Source organism: Thunnus maccoyii, chromosome 15 (assembly GCF_910596095.1).
Source record: "Thunnus maccoyii chromosome 15, fThuMac1.1, whole genome shotgun sequence".
Lineage (NCBI taxonomy): Eukaryota > Metazoa > Chordata > Actinopteri > Scombriformes > Scombridae > Thunnus > Thunnus maccoyii.
In genome coordinates this window covers 2,265,847-2,289,517 of record NC_056547.1, presented here as the reverse complement: position 1 = coordinate 2,289,517, position 23,671 = coordinate 2,265,847, and the positions used below count along the sequence as shown (strand labels likewise).

The 23,671-nt window shown below is 35.2% G+C and overlaps 2 protein-coding genes and 3 gene segments (V, D, J or C); 3 read left to right on the top strand and 2 right to left on the bottom strand.

Annotated features, from left to right (window-relative positions):
- LOC121913208 overlaps window positions 1-23,671 on the bottom strand; it is an 899,212-nt gene that overhangs the window by 207,746 nt on the left and 667,795 nt on the right.
- LOC121913212 overlaps window positions 1-23,671 on the top strand; it is a 747,540-nt gene that overhangs the window by 66,677 nt on the left and 657,192 nt on the right.
- LOC121913210 overlaps window positions 1-23,671 on the bottom strand; it is a 756,822-nt gene that overhangs the window by 79,435 nt on the left and 653,716 nt on the right.
- LOC121913183 (transcription initiation factor TFIID subunit 12-like) overlaps window positions 1-23,671 on the top strand; it is a 133,199-nt gene that overhangs the window by 19,596 nt on the left and 89,932 nt on the right. The window contains exon 7 of the mRNA XM_042435883.1: window positions 9,424-9,866. Coding sequence (XP_042291817.1) covers window positions 9,424-9,473 — 50 coding nt within the window. The 3' untranslated portion in view covers window positions 9,474-9,866. Of the gene's footprint in view, window positions 1-9,423 lie in introns of the transcript that reaches the window.
- LOC121913196 (basement membrane-specific heparan sulfate proteoglycan core protein-like) lies at window positions 15,803-23,055 on the top strand. Its single transcript, XM_042435899.1, has 6 exons — window positions 15,803-15,953; window positions 17,667-17,942; window positions 18,389-18,634; window positions 20,610-20,885; window positions 21,761-21,856; window positions 22,638-23,055. Exons 1-6 carry the CDS (start codon window positions 15,893-15,895, stop codon window positions 22,685-22,687), a joined length of 1,005 nt encoding a protein of 334 aa, XP_042291833.1. The 5' UTR covers window positions 15,803-15,892; the 3' UTR covers window positions 22,688-23,055.

Below are 23,671 nucleotides of genomic sequence, written 5' to 3'. Positions count from 1 at the left end.
ATTTACTTAAATACAGTTTTTAGGAACCATTTGATGTTACTTTCTACTTCCTGTCCGCTAGATCTCAGAGGAGAATATTGTACTTTTTACTCCACTACATTTATTTGAATGTGATAGTTACAAGTGTCTTTCAGATCTATATTTTACAAATAAAACAGATGATGTATTTATATTTGTAATTAATTCAGATCACTTTGTAGAGATCTGTTTCTACTTTGACACATAAGAGTATTTTCTATTGATGGGTGTGAAAAGACATGTAAAATTCCAAGAAGGGTGAAAACTTTTTACAGGCAACGTATATTCTGTATATGTAAAATACAGACGGGTGACAAATGAAAGGAAAAACTGGTACCACCACTTAGATCGATACCACATTCATATCTGTCCATTAAACATGAAGCTACAGCCAGCAGCCGGTTAGCTTAGCTTAGCATAAAGACTGGAAACAGAAGGAAACAGCTAGCCTGGTGTTACAGAGAGTTATATGAAGAAATATAACGACACACAAGGCTGAACAATAACAAATATGATCAGTTCACATAAGAGAGAAACTTTAATGCTGCTTCAAATTAAACAGAAACAATATCCTCAACATTCAAGTGGTTTAAGTCATGAGAACATTTGCTCTGCTTGATAACTCACCACAAAACTGGCCATCGCCTATTTCCTGCTTCAAAACTGATGAATGATTTCATAACTTTCTGTGGTAAAATGCATTTTGCTGCTCTGTTGTATCTATTTCCTCCATCTCACACAGAAGAAAACAGGACACCAACAACAACAACGGAGGAGGGGGAGAGTAAGATGAAAACAGATCTAAATGTTAAATTAAACTGATTAAGGGTGATCGATCTCAACGAACAAAACGGCAGAAAACACTTTAAACGCAGTAATTAAACAAACAGATACAGATATAAGAGCCTGGGAAAGTTTTAACACTGTGTTCAAGTGAAACTACAGTTTCAATGTTGGAAGTCGAGCACACAACATGCTCAACATTCAGGTGGTTTTTGTTGTGAGAACTTGAACTGTTGCTGACTCAGCACAAATATTAAAGTAACGTTGTTCCTTTTTCAAAAACTGAATCAATTTGTGACATTCTGTAAACAGTTAGCTGTAGTAAAATACATTTTCTGCCCTGTAATATATATTTTCTCTATTCTGCACAGATGATGATGAAGACTCAACATCATATACAACATCTGCTGAAGACAAAGGTATGACTGCAATAAATAAGTCACATAAAGAAACCTGAAAAGAAAATGAGTAAAATGAAACAGCCTCTTAACATCCACCCTTTTTTTTGGAATTTTTGCCCATTTGGCATACCCAAATGGAAATGCTAAAATGTTAAATTGATTAAAAACTTTAAATGCAGTTATGAGACAAACGGATGCAGAGATATAAGAGCCTGGGAAAGTTTTAACACTGTGTTCAAGTGAAACTATAGTTTCAATGTAGGAAGTCGAGCACACAACATGCTCAACATTCAGATGGTTTTTGTTGTGTCACACCTACATTGAAAAACGATTCACATTTAAGTTTATTTTATCTTTTGGCTCCTAAAACTGTTATTGTTGGAAGTTATGTTACAGCTCATGATGCTATAGTCACTTCCTGTTTACATAGTTGGCTGTTTCTCATAGAGTTGCAAAATTAGAGGAGATATTTTTGGCGTTCCTGGTTCCGGAGGTAAAAATTCTGTTCGTTTTTCTCACAGACAATGTTTCACTGAGCACTTCTACTGCTTGGATGGTTAAATCACCAGAAAAAAGATGAACAATTAAAGATAAAAAGTTGACTGTGTATATAATAATTTCAAGGTAGAAATTAACTACGACTCCCAAAGTGCATTTCTGCAAGAAACAGCCAATCACTGAGTTTAAAATCCACTCATGTGCACTGCTAACAGCAGGCAGAAGCCAAAGATTACAGTGTTGACAAAATTGATTTTACAATCTACAGAGCCAAAGGCTTCTTCTCCATAGCAACAGCAGCTGAGGCTCATGGGTATTGTAGTATTCTTAGCCGTCCACCAAAATCACAGACAAAACATGATTTCTGAGAAACTAAGTGTAAATACTGTAAACTGGTGGTCAGAATATAAACCTGTAGGATCATTCATTTATCCAGGAGAGTCCTGAGTTTCTATGTTCAGTAACATCGAGGAGATCGTTTAAAGAAAATTTTGAAAACCAGAAAAACACTTGTGGAACCAGCGGCCCCTCACACTTCACAGCTATTAGATGGCACTACAGATGTTTCCTTGCTATCGATTTACACATGAAATGTTCACTAGATAAAACATTTCTAACAGTTAATGGTGCAACCTGATTTACTAAAACTAGTAAACTAGTAGTAGCAGAGATATAAGAGCCTGGGAAAGTTTTAACACTGTGTTCAAGTGAAACTATAGTTTCAATGTTGGAAGTCGAGCACACAACATGCTCAACATTCAGGTGGTTTTTGTTGTGAGAACTTGAACTGTTGCTGACTCAGCACAAATATTAAAGTAGCGTTGTTCCTTTTTCAAAAACTGTGAATTATTTTGTGACATTCTGTAAACAGTTAGCTGTAGTAAAATACATTTTCTGCCCTGTAATATATATTTTCTCTATTCTACACAGATGATGATGAAGAATCAACATCACCACTAGCTGAAAACACAGGTATGACTGCAATAAATAAGTCACATAAAGAAACCTGAAAAGAAAATGAGTAAAATGAAACAGTTCTAACTGTTGAATTGTTAAACTGATTAAAAGCTTTTATTGATCTGAGAGCCCAGAGACAAGAACTCAAAGAAGAACAAAAAGCAGAAAACACTTTAAATGCAGTAATTAAACAAACAGATACAGATATAAGAGCCTGGGAAAGTTTTAACACTGTGTTCAAGAGAAAATATAGTTTCAATGTTGGAAGTCGAGCACACAACATGCTCAACATTCAGGTGGATTTTGTTGTGAGAACTTGAACTGTTGCTGACTCAGCACAAATATTAAAGTAGCGTTGTTCCTTTTTCAAAAACTGAATCATTTTGTGACATTCTGTTAACAGTTAGCTGTAGTAAAATACATTTTCTGCCCTGTAATATATATTTTCTCTGTTCTGCACAGATGATGATGAAAGATCAACATCACCACCAGCTGCAAACACAGGTATGACTGCAATAAATAAGTCAATAAACCAAATAGAAAATGAACAAGTAAATGAATAAAATGAACCAGATCTAAATGTTGAATTATAAAAGTAGAGCTGCAGAGGTGAGGTTAGAAAACTTTACAATAGATCATTCAAACACATTAACACATTAACTACAGGCTGTTATACATTTATTTTTGTAACATTTACTGTGACGGTCTATTAAATGTCAATTTTAAATTTTAATTTTGGTCTCAGATTTATATAGATAAAAACTCATGATACAAGTTTGGTTTCAGGCAGGTCATCAAATGCATATTCAGTAAAGTAAACATTTTGCAGAGTCAGGCTCTTTCTGTGTGTGAGCAGGAAAAGAGATGGAGTCCAAATGTACATACACAACTGTTTTGGCCGTCCGACAAAAAATGTCCCACCAAAGTTAAAAACAAACCTACAACCTTGATTTGAACGATCCCACACAGAAGATAAAAAGACACCTTCAACTACACCTGCACACACAAACACAGGTATGATCACATGTTTTTCATGATTAGCAGTTTGCACTCGACAGTTAAATGTGATTCTGACTCTGATGGAAAACAACTTTTCAGTTCTTTGCAATATTAGAAATGTTGACATTCTGAAAATGGATGTTTAGTTATTGTAAACTGTGTTTATTTTGCAGAAATAATCCATCAAATAGTCAAAGAGGAGCAACAAGTCTCTCTGCATTGTTCTCACTCTGTGGAGGGTAAAGTGACGTGGAGCAGAGAGATTAATGGAAACACAGTTGACATATTAGATATATATAAGATTATAACATTTTCAATAAGCATCACTTCAAAGTGTGATCACAGTGTGTTCTGCACAGGACACTTTGCAGTGTAAAAATAAACTCATCAGTGCAGAAACTGTTTCTAAATGACCTCAAACCATTATTTATCTGTCATATTTCTGTACTGATGTTTCTGTTAATTAGTGGCCGACACAAACAGTCTGATAAGCTGATATCAGCCAATATATTAGTGCAGCTTTAAGTTAGATATCAATACAGTAAGAGAACTTTTAGTGACTGTAACAATTCTCCACTTTGTGTAGAAACAGAAGTTAGTTTATCAAAGAAAATCTTGTTTTGGAACAAAACTCTTCCATGTGTCACTGACTTTATCATGAATACATGTGTTTATGATGGCATGTTATAAAACATGAATCTTGGTTTTTACTAACTTAATGTTTGTTGCTCAGCTGCAAATCTAAACGTGATCAGTCTGAGAGAGGTGAGACACAAAAACTCAAAGAAACACAAAAATATGAAGGCAGGTAAAGCACAGAGAAGAAGTTATTTAAAGGAATAATCTGACATTTTGGTAAATTTATTAACATGTTTAACTTTCTTACTGAGAGTTAGAAGAGAAGATCAACCAGTGGTGGAATGTAACTAAGTACATTTACTTAAATACAGTTTTTAGGAACCATTTGATGTTACTTTCTACTTCCTGTCCGCTAGATCTCAGAGGAGAATATTGTACTTTTTACTCCACTACATTTATTTGAATGTGATAGTTACAAGTGTCTTTCCAGATCTATATTTTACAAATAAAACAGATGATGTATTTATATTTGTAATTCATTTAGATCACTTTGTAGAGATCTGTTTCTACTTTGACACATAAGAGTATTTTCTGTTGATCGGTGTGAAAAGACATGTAAAATTCCAAGAGGGATGAAAACTTTTTACAGGCAACGTATATTCTGTATATGTAAAATACAGACAGGTGACAAATGAAAGGAAAAACTGGTACCACCACTTAGATCGATACCACATTCATATCTGTCCATTAAACATGAAGCTACAGCCAGCAGCCGGTTAGCTTAGCTTAGCATAAAGACTGGAAACAGAAGGAAACAGCTAGCCTGGTGTTACAGAGAGTTATATGAAGAAATATAACGAAACACAAGGCTGAACAATAACAAATATGATCAGTTCACATAAGAGAGAAACTTTAATGCTGCTTCAAATTAAACAGAAACAATATCCTCAACATTCAAGTGCTTTAAGTCATGAGAACATTTGCTCTGCTTGATAACTCACCACAAAACTGGCCATCGCCTATTTCCTGTTTCAAAACTGATGAATGATTTCATAACTTTCTGTGGTAAAATGTATTTTGCTGCCCTGTTGTATCTATTTCCTCCATCTCACACACAAGTAAACAGCACACCACCGACAACAACCTCAACTACAACTACAGCAACAATAACAACAACTGCACCACCAAAAACTAAGAAAAAGGAGGAGGGAGAGAGTAAGATAAAACAGATCTAAATGTTAAATTAAACTGATTAAGGGTGATCGATCTAAACGAACAAAACGGCAGAAAACACTTTAAATGCAGTAATTAAACAAACAGATACAGATATAAGAGCCTGGGAAAGTTTTAACACTGTGTTCAAGTGAAACTACAGTTTCAATGTAGGAAGTCAAGCAGACAACATGTTCAACATTCAGGTGGTTTTTGTTGTGAGAACTTGAACTGTTGCTGACTCAGCACAAATATTAAAGTAGTGTTGGTACTTTTTCAAAAACCGAATCATTTTGTGACATTGTGTAAACAGTTAGCTGTAGTAAAATACATTTTCTGCCCTGTAATATATATTTTCTCTGTTCTGCACAGATGATAATACAACATCAACATCACCAACATCACCTACAGCAACTTCTATAACATCACCATCATCTAAAAACAAAGGTATGACTGCAATAAATAAGTCACATAAAGAAACCTGAAAAGAAAATGAGTAAAATGAAACAGCCTCTTAACATCCACCCTTTTTTTTGGAATTTTTGCCCATTTGGCATACCCAAATGGAAACGCTAAAATGTTAAATTGATTAAAAACTTTAAATGCAGTTATGAGACAAACGGATGCAGAGATATAAGAGCCTGGGAAAGTTTTAACACTGTGTTCAAGTGAAACTATAGTTTCAATGTTGGAAGTCGAGCACACAACATGCTCAACATTCAGGTGGATTTTGTTGTGTCACACCTACATTGAAAAACGATTCACATTTAAGTTTATTTTATCTTTTGGCTCCTAAAACTGTTGATGCCATAGTCACTTCCTGTTTACATAGTTGGCTGTTTCTCATAGAGTTGCAAAATTAGAGGAGATATTTTTGGCGTTCCTGGTTCCGGAGGTAAAAATTCTGTTCATTTTTCTCACAGACAATGTTACACTGAGCACTTCTACTGCTTGGATGGTTAAATCGTCAGAAAAAAGATGAACAATTAAAGATAAAAAGTTGACTGTGTACATAAATATTTCAAGGTAGAAATTAACTACGACTCCCAAAGTGCATTTCTGTAAGAAACAGCCAATCACTGAGCTTAAAATCCACTCATGTGCACTGCTAACAGCAGGCAGAAGCCAAAGATTACAGTGTTGACAAATTGATTTTACAATCTACAGAGCCAAAGGCTTCTTCTCCATAGCAACAGCAGCTGAGGCTCATGGGTATTGTAGTATTCTTAGCCATCCACCAAAATCACAGACAAAACATGATTTCTGAGAAACTAAGTGTAAATACTGTAAACTGGTGGTCAGAATATAAACCTGAAGGATCATTCATTTATCCAGGAGAGTCCTGAGTTTCTATGTTCAGTAACATCAAGGAGATCGTGAAAGAAAATTTTGAAAACCGGAAGAACACTTGTGGAACCAGCGGCCCCTCACACTACACAGCTATTAGATGGCACTACAGATGTTTCCTTGCTATCGATTTACACATTAAATGTTCACTAGATAAAACATTTCTAACAGTTAATGGTGCAACCTGATTTATTAAAACTAGTAAACTAGTAGTAGCAGAGATATAAGAGCCTGGGAAAGTTTTAACACTGTGTTCAAGTGAAACTGCAGTTTCAATGTTGGAAGTCGAGCACACAACATGCTCAACATTCAGGTGGATTTTGTTGTGAGAACTTGAACTGTTGCTGACTCAGCACAAATATTAAAGTAGCGTTGTTACGTTTTCAAAAACTGAATCATTTTGTGACATTCTGTAAACAGTTAGCTGTAGTAAAATACATTTTCTGCCCTGTAATATATATTTTCTCTGTTCTGCACAGATGATGATGAAGAATCAATATCACCTACATCTGCTGAAAACACAGGTATGACTGCAATAAATAAGTCACATAAAGAAACCTGAAAAGAAAATGAGTAAAATGAAACAGTTCTAACTGTTGAATTGTTAAACTGATTAAAAGCTTTTATTGATCTTAGAGCCCAGAGACAAGAACTCAAAGAAGAACAAAAAGCAGAAAACACTTTAAATGCAGTCATTAAACAAACAGATACAGATATAAGAGCCTGGGAAAGTTTTAACACTGTGTTCAAGTGAAACTACAGTTTCAATGTAGGAAGTCGAGCACACAACATGCTCAACATTCAGGTGGTTTTTGTTGTGAGAACTTGAACTGTTGCTGACTCAGCACAAATATTAAAGTAGCGTTGTTCCTTTTTCAAAAACTGAATCATTTTGTGACATTCTGTTAACAGTTAGCTGTAGTAAAATACATTTTCTGCCCTGTAATATATATTTTCTCTGTTCTGCACAGATGATGATGAAAGATCAACATCACCACCAGCTACAAACACAGGTATGACTGCAATAAATAAGTCATTAACCCAAATAGAAAATGAACAAGTAAATGAGTAAAATGAACCAGATCTAAATGTTGAATTATAAAAGTAGAGCTGCAGAGGTGAGGTTAGAAAACTTTACAACAGATCATTCAAACACATTAACACATCAACTACAGGCTGTTATACATTTATTTTTTATTTATTTACTGTGACGGTCTATGAAATGTCAATTTTAAATATTAATTTTCGTCTCAGAGTTATATAAATAAAACCTTATGATACAACTTTGGTTTCAGGCAGGTCATCGAATGCATATTCAGTAAAGTAAACATTTTGCAGAGTCAGGCTCTTTCTGTGTGTGACGTGTACATATGAGCAGGAAAAGAGATGGAGACCAAGTGCACATACACAACTATTTCGGCCGTCCGACAAAAACTGTCCCACCAAAGTTAAAAACAAACCTACAACCTTGATTTGAATGATCCCACACAGAAGATAAAAAGACACCTTCAACTACACCTGCACACACAAACACAGGTATGATCACAAGATGAAACAAAGTCATAACAGGTGTACGTCAGAGCTTACAACCAAGATGTGAAAACATGAATTCAAAGATGAAGATATGTATTCAGAGTATGTGGAAAAGACACTAGATTTACAGTAATATTCACTAAGATTAAAATGAAAGAAACTAATTAGTGATTGTGAATGTTTCCTTGTCTTCCAGCCTCTCCTTACCTGTGGCAGATGCCTGTTCGTGTGGTGATCGTAATAGTTTCTTTAATCCTGATGATCAGCATCACTGTCACTATCTGGAGAAGAGGTGAATGACCTGAAAGTTGTGGATATGAAAATGTTGAGCAGCAAATATTGTTTTAAATACAGTCAGATGATATTTTAAACTCAAGAAAGACTCAATATTTCCAGATTTTACTTATAACAGCAGAAATAACTGGATATCAATTAGCAAACACTCACAGACATTATAGTATCTCAGAGATTTGTACAAAGATGAACTGAGCAGAAGTTTGGCTGAATCAGACAAATAAACAAACAATGGCAAGATGGCTGCAGTCACCTGGTGACTGGAGGAGAAAGAGAGAGATAAGAGGGGAACCTCTAGTTTTGATAACCTGGATCCATGGGTGGAGCTTCACACTTTGGGTGTGAACCCCCAGGGCTCACGTTTCTTGGAGTCTTGAAACATGTGGTAAACTGTGGTCCACATGTAGTCCCAACAGTGGTCTATATTTATAGGTTTTATTTTTTTAACCATGAAAAATAATTCAGCTTCTCCACTTAACATTTCAGGAATCATGATCCAAAATGTGAAGTGCCTCAGAACGGCCACATGATGGTGCTATTGCTATAATTGGTTCTTTCTCACATTCATTGTCCCAAGGCCCAACTTTCTACCAGATATCTTTAAAATCAAAGAAGTAGTTGAGATATCCTCATAATTAACAGACAAAGACATGGACAGACATGTCATGTTCCTCATTACTGTAACCATTAACATAAACATAATGCACTCTTTTAAATGTGTGATGCTGACTGATGAAGTTGCAACAGAAGTGAATTGAAAATATCTTTAATCATCTCTATGTTTACCTTCTCTCCATTGTAGCGCAACAGATACAGAAGCAACACACAGCAGAAACAGAAAATCATCTCTGATCCTCCATCACACAGAAACAAGAGCGCTAAAAACCAACCTGTCAACAGTGTTCATCCTCATACAGTCTGACAGGAAACAGGTCTGGTTGACAGAGGTGGTGAACAACCCGCACAGCTAAACAGTCTCTTTCTCTCTTTCACGTTGACTAAACTATGAGCTTTGGGCTAAATTTATATTGACAACATCTCTCATACACAAACATGCAGCTCACAACTCATTTTCATGTTCCTGCTGCTTTTGGTTTTACTGTATGCATCATTATGTAAATATTGGGAAACATCAATAATGTGTGAAAATATGAATATCATTAAAACAGAAGTGTGAAGCAGCTTGACATGCATTGACTTTTGAGATTTTTAATAGTTATAACTATTAAAAATGTATTAAGTCTCTTTAACCTGTACTTTTAAATCATCACAGTAGCCATATTACAGCTAAATATGATAATTGAATATACTTTAAAAAGAATTACAATTATTATTGTAGTGATGTTGACATACTGTTACTTTGCATTTACGCATGCAGCAGGGGAAGAGAATATGTAGCTGCAATGTCATGACAGCTTATATATGGACATTTCAGTATTTAGAAATAAAGCAACTTGCTGCAAACCTTTAAAATGACTTGTATGTGTCATTTTTGCATTTCCGAAACTTTTTTTGTCTTTGACAGACTGTCTGCTGCAGTCAAATGGAAAGAGGAACTCAAAACATCAATCTAGAATCAAATCTATGAATGTATTGAATTGAGAACTGATTTTGAATCGCGAATCCATTGTGAATCGAATCGTGAGATTTCCTGAATCGTGCACCCCTAGTGTACATACATGTTTACATTATTTTCGGTTCTCTTTTAGATTCACTCTATTAAAATCTTTAAATACATGAAAAGTGAATAAGTGAATGAACTGTGTGATATAATTAAACCTACATTTCTTTGTCTAATAGGAACAAGGTTTGGGTTGTCAATATTTACGTGAAAAATTCCCTTCGCTGGTGTTTCTCATTTATTTATTTGGTAATAATGCAATTATAAATGTTATTAATAAATACTGTACTAAGCCATCATGTCTGTGGTTATAAATGTCATTAAGTCATTATTTAAGTGTTTTTATATTGATATATCAAGTCTACATGTGTAAATGTTAGTATTGTTAATAGGTGGGTTTTGGTCCAGAAGGCCCAACGTGATGAATACAAAAAGAGCTAAAAAGAAAAAGTCAGCGTGAGTGAGGATGAACACCAGCCAAAGGGATGTTTTTGGCAAAGTTGCTCTCATTACTGTCTTATAACTGATCTGTAAAGCATTAGTAGATTATTTATTAACCATCAATAAAGCCATTAGTTAAAAGTTGATCCATCTCCTCTTTAGAAAGAGACACAAAGTCAGTTTCAATGTTTGCTCACTGCTTGATTTTGACATTTAAATATTATTCTGACAGTTATTAAACCATCTAGTAGACAGGACATTCTCATAATATTACTAATAATGCCATGTTCGATATTTTCACTTCAATCTGTGTTTCATTTACACAAATAATCCATGAAGTAATCGAGGAGAAGGATTCAATCACTCTGCGCTGTCCTCACTCTGTGGAGGGTAAAGTGACGTGGAGCAGAGAGAGAAAAAAATATCAAATTAGATGTACTGACAGTCGATGGCGACAGAGACATAAAACATGTTCATGATCCTTATAAGAAATACAGTTCTTTAGCAGACAAGTCACTGCACATTCACAGAGCTGCTCTCTCAAATGCTGGAAAATACTTCTGTAACGACGAACCAGCTGCGGAACTGACAGTGATCCCATCAGGTAACATTAAACTTTATTAAAAGTTTTTTTTTCTGTATCAAAAACAATATTTAAAAAATCTAATTTCAACTTAACAATTGTAAGGTTTGATTTGTAAATGTTGCATATGTTGTTTAAAGTTTATTGTGAAAGATTTTATGTTGTATCAAAGTATTGTGCAGCATAAAAAGGATGCATATATGACTCATAACTTTAAAATTAATCATATTTACTGCTGTTACTGTAATCGAGCAGTTATTTGTTGTGTTTGTTAAATTCTCTCAGCTCACTGTGAGCTGTAACAAATTCACAGAGTATCTTTAAGTAAAGCGTCAGTAAGTAAGTGTCATCCACTGCAGGTGTTAGTGTCTCAAATCAGATCTTGTTTCAGAGTTCAACTCATAAACACTTTACATTCAAGCTCAGTAATAACAAGGTAATAAGGAGGTGAAATCGTCTCAGTAATACTCTGGTAATAAACTGGTTAAATCTTGCTAATATCAAAACAGGAGGGTAATAATGTATAAAAAACATCTCAAGGTAAAAATGGTTCAACAAAAGCTCATCAGGTTTTATCAGAGTTAATATTTACTTAGTAATAAGGTAATTGTAAAATCTATCAGTAGAGGTAATACTAGGTGGCATAATACTATCAGCAAAAAGGAAATAGAGGGGTGATAATTAGTTCCATGGTCTCACAATACTCATATAATAATATCAGTGTAATATCATCACATTCACAATAAACATTCTGTAAAATTTTTTATTTCAGACCTGGAAACACACACAATAGTTTTACTGTAAGAACTGCAGTAATGAGTAAAAACAATTGACACAATCTGGCCACTAGGAGACATTTTGGAGAGGTTTGGGGACACCAGTGACAACACAAACTAAAAACTCCCTTGATCTGATCAGGTCTAGAGGTCTGGAATTTTATACAGGTGTGGTTGACAAGATGTAGAAGATATGTGGTGATTTGCATAGTTCTGGCATAAAGTATGTCCTAGTTATTGTTATTCAAATATGACTCATTATAGATGAGGAGCAAAAACACTTTTTTGAGCCATATTTGAACTGTTGTAGTTTCGGTTGTGTTTTAGCTACATGCTAATCAAGCACATTTCCAGGAACTAGAAGATGTTACCTTTCAAATGAAGCCTAATACATGCATTGTGGCCTCACAGTTCTTCTGTTATAAGCGTTTCCATTCAGGTATGCCACATGGGTGAAAATTCCAAAAAAAGGGTGGATGTTAAGAGGCTCCGTAGCAGAACCAGAAATGAAGTAGAAACTGGTAATTCAGCATTTTACATCACTGATTAGTGATTATTATGCAGAAATTACCACCAATGTTTCCAGGTAATAACTTTAATGTTTAGTCTCTAAAGGAGTATAACTATAGAATTTGGAGGAAATGTGTTTGTTCATTTTCCAGCCCTGATTCATGGTAATTATACTGAGGTCCCTATTTTCCTGCCGGCACAAGCCCAGTGGCAGGTAAACGCAGTCTTTATGCAGTTTTCATCAGACATAAGTCTATTTTTTGCGTCTGTGCCTGTTTGGTCATTTCTGGACACCAACGGAGCTGCTTCAGCCGACGTGGGAGGAGAGCAGCAACTGAGACTGTGTTTATTAGCTGACGCAGTGCAGTTTTGGTGCTTATTTTGGCATAAAATTACGTTTGCGATAAATCCTGCTCAGACCAGCTCTTATCACAGACGCAGATGCAGACGCAGATGCAGGGCACACAGTCTCCAAAATCACAAAACACCTTTCATTCATGTTAAGTTTGCTTTTTTATCTACCACAGATTGACATGAGAATCAAAACACAATGTTTACATTATTATCTTTGGCATATTACTCTGTTATATTATATGCCCTTTGTCATCAAAGTACATAATTGTATTACCTGTATTACCCTGTAGTTCACAAGATATTACCCTCTTATTCCCTTGTTATTCCTGAGCTGGGTTTTCCCTCAACTCTTCACTCAGCCACTGACTTTATCCTGAATGCATGACAGCAGATAATAATGAATTATAAGACATGAATCTTGTTTTTCACTCTGCACATCTTTGTACTTGACGACTGATGAGGTTGTGATTATGTTCACTTATCTTCCAGATGCTCCTTTCTTGTGACCAGTGTTTCTTCATATAATAATTGCAATCCTCTTCTCATCATCATCATCGTCAGCACTGCCTTCAACACCTGGAGGACAACTGTCTGAAGTTTAAAATGACATGTCTATAAATGCTGTATATAATGTGAAAATACATTAGAACTATTGATTTTTATTTTTTATTATTTATATTAAGTTATATATATTATTTGTAATAGTTCAACATTTTGGGAAACACATCCAATTATTCCCTTTCTTTCCAAGTGATTTGAGAAGCCTTCATCTGCCAGTTTGTTATATAAAACAAGATGTAAATGAATAATATAAAATGTATTAAAATGCATCTGAATTACATTCAATATTTGTGGAAAACACCTCAGTAATTGTGCAAACTTTTAGTAAGTCTGAGTCATGATCACTGAGCCATTAAAGCCATTTAAATATGTTTGTGTAGCAGTAGTGTAGCTGATGGCATTTCCTCTATGGGTGATGCTACAGCTACATGACAGATTGCACAATTCATCCTTGTACAAACTGAGCTCTAATATTCCTGGACAGAAGTGAACTTTTCTCCAAACAATCATCAGTCACCATCAGCTGCTCAGCATCATTTTCTTTCACTTTGTGCATTTTGATGCAGATCTGGAAATTTCTGAATACAGTAGAATAAATTCAGAGGATTGTTCAGACTTGTTGTTCTTTGTTTTTCCTTTGCATGATGTCACACTTCACACATACTCTCCACCCAACTCTGCACTACACACCAATGACTAGAGTTACACATCCTTCCCCATTTCTATTATTGTGCACCGATTACTAATAAACTTATGTAGGAGTCATAAGTGCACCTGCACAGAGCCATCGCAACAAACCACAAACACAATGATGAAGATGCACACAAAAGCAGTTTTTCTGTGATATTGTGAAAACACCATCAGTGTGTCTGTATTTGGCATTAGTGACCCGACCACCAGCATAATGTTACCTCAGATTTGTTTAGTTTTTAACTGACACTGGCCATATTTCCCCTCCCGTACTTGACTGGTCATACTTCACACAAGTTATATTGAAATGTTTGTGTAATGTTTCACAATAAAAATTGGGAAGTGAAAGCTTTTAATTTTATTAATAGCATAATGCAGTAACAAAAATTTAACAGAGCAAATGGAAGCAGATCAGAAAACAGGGAGGCTTCGTACTACAATATGAGCAAATATACTTATCAAACAGAGGGAATTAGGAATAAAGGCCTCTCTCTAATGTAAGCCTGCTTCCAATAAAGGCCTGGTACCCTCTGCAGTTGAGGTAAATAAAGGCCCCGGCCACTATTAGAGAAAATACGGTAAGTGTGAACATCATCTGTTTTACTGCTTTGATCTGACACTTTTAGCGTCTTTGTGCTATTTTAGAAGAATGACAAACCAGCCAACACTACACAGTTGAATGTCTTTCCCACTGTTCACCATCATGAGAGTGTGACCTTAGTGTCTGTGTCTGGTTAGACCTCAAAGCCTAAATATAGTCTCGAACTATGTTCACCCAAAATGTGGTGGTTTGGTTTCTTCTTTCTTTGGCAGCTCTCGTTCAGTTTCTTTTCTTTGGTTGTTGAGTTTCTTTTTAAAAATGTGATCTATTTTTGTTTTTTTTGCTAAACATCAGTCACTGTTTCTAACTGCATTTCCCACAGATCACCTGTCTGTCGATGATCTTAAGTTGATTAGTTTGAGTTTCTTTGACCTGCTCATTAGTTTTTCAATGGTGATGAGATAAAGAGCCAGATATTGTTCTCAGGAGTTCAAGGAGACCAAAACCAGAGCTGAAAGAGAGTAAATATTGGACATAGATTCATCAGATCAATTTTATATTTGCTGTTATTTAGTCGTACATGAAGGTAATTTCTGAGACAGTGTTGGAACATACTGTATGTGCCTTTGTGTACAAATCAAATAATCACTTTCCTAAAATTTAAAAGAATGAATCTGCAAACAAATGAATTAAAAAAAATTTTAAAAGATTTGTGAATCTAATTTGTTAGTTAGTTCATCTTTATCTGTTCAGGAAATCACATTGAGACCAAAATCTCTTCAGCAAGAGACCTGAGAACAAATTACATACATACAAGATCACAAGAAGACAGTTCATTCACACAAAACAACCATCACACACACACACATACACACACACAAAAAATATCAGCGAGTAAAACTTTAAAGTCTCTCAGTCTCAGTTTAAAAACAATAATAACTAATATGTAATAAAGTCATTTGAGTTACTTTCATGTCCTGGAACTGTCCGTGTGAAACATGATCACACTGTTCACACTAGAGTTTCCTCATCAGTGTTCATTAACCACAAAGAAAGAGAAAGAAAGAAAAAGAAAGATATTTGAGAAGTGAGGGTGCAGCCTTTAAAGTCAGAGGAACACACGTATACACTGAGTTCCTGTTCTTCTCTCAGATAGAAACTGTCTCTGTTCATTGTGGTTCAGTCTGTTGGAGGATGAGGATGAACATCTGCAGCTGCCTGTTAGCTTTAGTTCTGGGCTGTAATGTGACAGCAGGTAAGAACTTTACTCTTTTTCATCAGCTTTAATAATAATGTTCATGTTTGTTCATGTCATAGAGTGAGTGATGAATGTGGTGCAACTCTTTATTTTTACTGGTGTTTTCAGGCTAAAAGAGTGCAGCATGATACATCTTATAGGAAGTATTGATAATTAATTAATTAATTAATTGAGCTATTGTTAATTCTTCTTTGTCTTTGGGATGTTTCCTGTCCTATTTTAAGCTGCTACTATCCAGCCCATATTAAAGAAATCTAACTTAGTTCCTGCTTTGCCAGAGAACTAGAGGCCTGTATCTACACTCCCAGGCTCCTCGACTGTCTTAACGCTATTAGAGACTGGACGGCAGAAAAGTTGTTACAGCTCAGTGCTGATGAGACGGAGGTTCTGGTTGTTGTTCCAGTAAAGGTTGCCTCTGTCACATTTAGGATCCCGTTTAAGATTCTCATTCTTACTTACAGAGCTTTACACAGTCAGGCTTGCTGTCTGTCTCACACAAACGCCTTAAGACTCGAGGTGATCGAGTTTTTGAAGTCGTAGCATTTAAACTATGTAACGCTCTGCCTGCTCCCTCACAGTCTGCTGACTCTGTGGATTCATTTAAAAAGCAGCTAAAGACAAACTCGTTTAGACAGGCAGGGTAACCTGTAAGCACCAGGTCAGCATTTTATGGTTTTATTGTGTTTTTTAGTTTTGCACTATTTAATCACGTGACTTGGGTGGTCACTTCATCTGCTATGAATCTTTCTTTTTTGTATGTTGTATTACGCGCTTGTAAAGCACTTGCTGTACAAATACATTTACTTACTTTTACTTTTTACATATAAAGTATGTTGTCCATTGTTTCCAGTATTTTACATATTGTTCATATCGTAGTCTGAAGGTAAAGGTCAGTTTCTCCATACAGTGAATTTAGCTGATGTATAAAGTATTTTATAGAGATTTTAGTGATTTGTTGAAACACGTTCAGGTTCATTGTCATATTCATGTATTTGAATAAATCAAGTTTAAAGTTGTTTATTGGTCACGTACACAAAACAAACAATACAATGTGCAGTGAAATGCAGTTTAGGCCCTCCTAGATTAGCTTATACCTGCTAAGATTAAAGATAGAAATAGTAATAAAGATGAAAAGGAAATCAAAAATAAAAATATTATATTATATATATACAATTTATATATATGTATATATATATATATATATATATATATATATATATATATATATTATATTATATATAACATATGACCATATAAATAAACATATTATAAACAAACATTAATACTGATAGTAAAAAGAGATGAACAGTAATATGAAGGTGCAAACATAGTCTAACCTACATATATTTATATGATCTAAAAATGATCTAAAATATCTACAGACTTACACAGTGACAAGAGACGGTGGTGCACAAACGTGCACACACATCACACATAAAACCACATGTAAGGTTGCAGTGCATTGTGACCGCTGCCCCCCCACCACACACACATTAGCTGATGGTGTGAATGGTGTAAAGTCAGAAGTTAAAAGTGAAGTGCAGTAATGCTTTAAGGTCTTCATGTTTTTCATGATTAGCAGTTTGCACTCGACAGTTAAATGTGATTCTGACTCTGATGGAAAACAACTTTTCAGTTCTTTGCAATATTAGAAATGTTGACATTCTGAAAATGGATGTTTAGTTCTTGTAAACTGTGTTTCTTTTGCAGAAATAATCCATCAAATAGTCAAAGAGGAGCAAGATGTCTCTCTGCGTTGTTCTCACTCTGTGGAGGGTAAAGTGACGTGGAGCAGAGAGATTAATGGAAACACAGTTGACATATTAATAGCTGATGGTGACAGAGACCAAAGATTCAATGACCCCCACAAACGATACCGTTCATTAGCAGATAAGTCACTGCACATCTTTACAGTTGCTGTCTCAGACTCTGGAAAATACTTGTGTAATAATGAAGCAGCTGTGGAACTGACGGTGATCCCATCAGGTAACATCAAACTCTGTCAAAGTTGTTCTGCTTCCTGTTTCTTCCTGTTTCAAAGTCTCGTCTCTGTGCTTCACTTTTCATTTTCTAAACTGTGATTAAATACATACATTGACATATTAATGAAATGATGCATTTCAAAGGTAAATGTGGTTTTAACTTCAATAACAAATATATTGTAAGAAATAACATCATCATTACTTATTACTTTCATAACTCAAAACCAGGTTTTAATTTCACACTGACTGTTAAGAATAGAGGCCCAATTAATTTATAACATTAACTTCTTGTTACTGTAGTTACTTAAATATTTCGGTGTATTTTTATATGTTCATCATTTTATTTTATTTTTTTATATGATGTGCTTTATCATGAATACATGTGTTTATGATGGCATGTTATAAAACATGAATCTTGGTTTTTACTAACTTAATGTTTGTTGCTCACAGGAACAACAACAGTCAGTATTGCAGAGAAGTCCAACGTCAATCTGACATGTCCTGATGTTAGAGGGTCACATGTTCCAACATGGACCAGAGAGATTGAAGGAAAACAACAAATCAGGCCTCATGTTTCAGCTGTTGACAAGTATCTGAATATACCAGACGTGCAGCCTGGTGACTCTGGACTGTACTACTGTGATGGAAAACCAGCTGCAAATCTAAACGTGAGCAAAGGTGATCAGTCTGAGAGAGGTGAGACACAAGAACTCAAAGACACACACAAAAATATGAAGGCAGGTAAAGCACAGAGAAGAAGTTATTTAAAGGAATAATCTGACATTTTGGTAAATTTATTAACATGTTTAACTTTCTTACTGAGAGTTAGAAGAGAAGATCAACCAGTGGTGGAATGTAACTAAGTACATTTACTTAAATACAGTTTTTAGGAACCATTTGATGTTACTTTCTACTTCCTGTCCGCTAGATCTCAGAGGAGAATATTGTACTTTTTACTCCACTACATTTATTTGAATGTGATAGTTACAAGTGTCTTTCCAGATCTATATTTTACAAATAAAACAGATGATGTATTTATATTTGTAATTAATTTAGATCACTTTGTAGAGATCTGTTTCTACTTTGACACATAAGAGTATTTTCTATTGATGGGTGTGAAAAAACATGTAAAATTCCAAGAGGGGTGAAAACTTTTTACAGGCAACGTATATTCTGTATATGTAAAATACAGACAGGTGACAAATGAAAGGAAAAACTGGTACCACCACTTAGATCGATACCACATTCATATCTGTCCATTAAACATGAAGCTACAGCCAGCAGCCGGTTAGCTTAGCTTAGCATAAAGACTGGAAACAGAAGGAAACAGCTAGCCTGGTGTTACAGAGAGTTATATGAAGAAATATAACGACACACAAGGCTGAACAATAACAAATATGATCAGTTCAAATAAGAGAGAAACTTTAATGCTGCTTCAAATTATACAGAAACAATATCCTCAACATTCAAGTGGTTTAAGTCATGAGAACATTTGCTCTGCTTGATAACTCACCACAAAACTGGCCATCACCTATTTCCTGTTTCAATACTGATGAATGATTTCATAACTTTCTGTGGTAAAATGCATTTTGCTGCCCTGTTGTATCTATTTCCTCCATCTCACACAGAAGAAAACAAGACACCACCAACAACCTCAACTATAACTACAGCAACAATAACTAGGCCAGCAGCAACAACAACCTCAACTACAACTACAGCAACAACAACTGTACCAGCACCACCACCAAAAACAACAACGGAGGAGGGAGAGAGTAAGATAAAACAAATCTAAATGTTAAATTAAACTGATTAAAGGTGATCGATCTAAACGAACAAAACAGCAGAAAACACTTTTAACGCAGTAATTAAACAAACAGATACAGATATAAGAGCCTGGGAAAGTTTTAACACTGTGTTCAAGTGAAACTATAGTTTCAATGTAGGAAGTCGAGCACACAACATGCTCAACATTCAGGTGGTTTTTGTTGTGAGAACTTGAACTGTTGCTGACTCAGCAATAAATAAAATAAGTCAATAAACCCAAATAGAAAATGAATTATAAAAGTAGAGCTGCAGAGGTGAGGTTAGAAAACTTTACAACAGATCATTCAAACACATTAACACATCAACTACAGGCTGTTATACATTTATTTTTGTAACATTTACTGTGACAGTCTATTAAACGTCAATTTTAAATATTAATTTTGGTCTCAGATTTATATCAATAAAACCTCATGATACAAGTTTGGTTTCAGGCAGGTCATCAAATGCATATTCAGTAAAGTAAACATTTTGCAGAGTCAGGCTCTTTCTGTGTGTGACGTGTACATATGAGCAGGAAAAGAGATGGAGACCAAGTGCACATACACAACTATTTTGGCCGTCCGACAAAAAATGTCCCACCAAAGTTAAAAACAAACCTACAACCTTGATTTGAATGATCCCACACAGAAGATAAAAAGACACCTTCAACTACAACAACACCTGCACATAAACTTGTTTAAACTGCATTTATTTAATGCACTAACTATATGTTTATTGTCATAAAGTGCTTGGTACTTGGTACATTCTGGGCTTGAAGCTTCAAGGTCATATTCACTGTGAAATCGCTGCATTTGACTGTTAAATGTAAACTTTCTTATTTATTTAAAAGTTCTGTTTCTTTTTTCAGAAATGATCCATCAAATAGTCGAGGAGAAGGAACATGTCTTTCTGCATTGTTCTCACTCTGTGGAGGGTAAAGTGACGTGGAGCAGAGAGATTAATGGAAACACAGTTGACATACTTACAGTTGATGGTGACAGAGAGCAAAGATTCAATGACCCCCACAAACGATACGGTTCATTAGCAGATAAGTCGCTGCTCATCCTCAAAACTGCTCTCTCAGACTCTGGAAAATACTTGTGTAATAATAAAGCAGCTGTGGAACTGACGGTGATCCCATCAGGTAACATTAAACTTTATGTTTATATTTTTAAAGATCAAATCTCCTCCTTACATGTATTTATAAAGTGGTTCATACACACTACATTTGGCATGTAAAATTAAATTATATAGTACATTTCAAATGTAGAAATGTAGTGTAAACAATTAGCAGTGTATCTTTGTCTCAGCTGTTACCACATCTGTTTTATATGTTACATGTTCCTGTTTTATGTTTTGGTGCGCAGAAGACATTTTTTCCACTCTGATGATCAATAAAGTTGATTCCATTTTATTCTATTCTATTCTATCAGATTCAGTAAGTACATCTTTAAGAGAAAAGTTTGACATTTTGACATTAACATTGTAACATTTACTGTGACAGTCTATTAAACGTCAATTTTAAATATTACTTTTGGTCTCAGATTTATATCAATAAAAACTCATGATACAAGTTTGGTTTCAGGCAGGTCATCAAATGCATATTCAGTAAAGTAAACATTTTGCAGAGTCAGGCTCTTTCTGTGTGTGGCGTGTACATATGAGCAGGAAAAGAGATGGAGACCAAGTGCATATACACAACTATTTTGGCCGTCCGACAAAAAATGTCCCACCAAAGTTAAAAACAAACCTACAACCTTGATTTGAATGATCCCACACAGAAGATAAAAAGACACCTTCAACTACACCTGCACACACAAACACAGGTATGATCACATGATGAAACAAAGTCGTAACAGGTGTACGTCAGAGCTTACAACCAAGATGTGAAAACATGAATTCAAAGATGAAGATATGTATTCAGAGTATGTGGAAAAGACACTAGATTTACAGTAATATTCACTAAGATTAAAATGAAAGAAACTAATAAGTGATTGTGAATGTTTCCTTGTCTTCCAGCCTCTCCTTACCTGTGGCAGATGCCTGTTCGTGTGGTGATCGTAATACTTTATTTAATCCTGATGATCAGCATCACCGTCAATACCTGGAGAAGAGGTGAATGACCTGAACGTTGTGGATATGAAAATGTTGAGCAGCAAATATTGTTTTAAATACAGTCAGATGATATTTTAAACTCAAGAAAGACTCAATATTTTCAGATTTTACTTATAACAGCAGGAATAACTGGATATCAACTAGCAAACACTCACAGACATTATAGTAGCTCAGAGATTTGTACAAAGATGAACTGAGCAGAAGTTTGGCTGAATCAGACAAATAAATATTGAGTGACGGCCATTTTAATTCATTATGTTCCTGTAGCGCCACTTATTGGTGAAATGTGGTCAAATGAACCAGGATGGTTCAAAGTTGAAATGTGCACGTCATCTAAATTTGAATTTATGAGTCATAGCAGTTTATGTCAGATCTGTCACACTTACTTAAATTATAGAAAATGGTCATAATAACTTTTTTTTCAGTCTCATTCAAATATTATATGTATCAGCTTTGATTCAAATTGAATCATGAGCCAAAATATGAAGTGCCTCAGAACGGCCACATGATGGTGCTATTGCTATAATTGGTTCTTTCTCACATTCATTGTCCCAAGGCCCAACTTTCTACTAGATATCTTTAAAATTGAAGAAGTAGCCTTTGAGATATCCTCATAATTAACAGACAAAGCTGGAAGACATGTCATGTTCCTCATTACTGTAACCATTAACATAAACATAATGCACTCTTTTAAATGTGTGATGCTGACTGATGAAGTTGCAACAGAAGTGAATTGAAAATATCTTTAATCATCTCTATGTTTACCTTCTCTCCATTGTAGCGCAACAGATACAGAAGCAACACACAGCAGAAACAGAAAATCATCTCTGATCCTCCATCACACAGAAACAAGAGCGGTAAAAACCAACCTGTCAACAGTGTTCATCCTCATACAGTCTGACAGGAAACAGGTCTGGTTGACAGAGGTGGTGAACAACCCGCACAGCTAAACAGTCTCTTTCTCTCTTTCACGTTGACTAAACTATGAGCTTTGGGCTAAATTTATATTCCAACTAAATATGAAAACTGAATATACTTTTAAAAGAATTACAATTATTATTGTAGTGATGTTGGCTTACTGTTACTTTGCATTCACGCATGCAGCAGGGGGGGAAGAGAATATGTAGCTGCAATGTCATGATAGCTTATATATGGACATTTCAGTATTTAGAAATAAAGCAACTTGCTGCAAACCTTTAAAATGACTTGTATGTGTCATTTTTGCATTTCTGAAACTTTTTTTGCCTTTGACAAACACCTGTCAGCTCTGGCTAGCTAACATATTACACATATTCCAGTGAGAAGCAGCAGCTAGTAGCAGTCATAATGCTAACACCTGCTACACAAAGTTAGCTCTACAGGTAGTGACGAATAAACTGAGTGTGTCCCAAACCATCAACCAGCACCACTGGTTAAAAGTACAGATGCAACCCTCATACAAATAACGTTAGCATGAAAACAATAAAGGAACGTTAGCATATAAACCCTGCTGTTTGACTGTTTCATGGGAAAGACACGCTTTTGCCTGCTGCTGGGGCTGCTTCACTGAAATTTCGTAGGGGGCGCTATTCAGCCAGTTTGCATCACTGATGGAATATTGTCATGTAGACGTGTTTAGGCCGGGAGGCTTACCAAACATGTAAAGTTTGGTGCAGATCGGAGCATTTACAATAAAGTTATAGCAACTTCCTCTGTCATGGTGAAAGATCAAATCTCAACAGTGTGAGAATTTTCTGCAGGGTGAGACATGTCTGTCTTGTTCACACCTGTGTCATCAAAATCATGCAAGTTTCGGGCCCATTCACTTGAATTTCA

Bases quoted from the DNA above. Each gene is read 5' to 3' on its own strand.
- LOC121913196 (XM_042435899.1), top strand. From the start codon at position 15,893: ATGAGGATGAACATCTGCAGCTGCCTGTTAGCTTTAGTTCTGGGCTGT. The intron at 20,886-21,760 runs GTAACATTAAAC...CTTGTCTTCCAG, and splicing joins ACTGACGGTGATCCCATCAG to CCTCTCCTTACCTGTGGCAG. The intron at 21,857-22,637 runs GTGAATGACCTG...TCTCCATTGTAG, and splicing joins CGTCAATACCTGGAGAAGAG to CGCAACAGATACAGAAGCAA.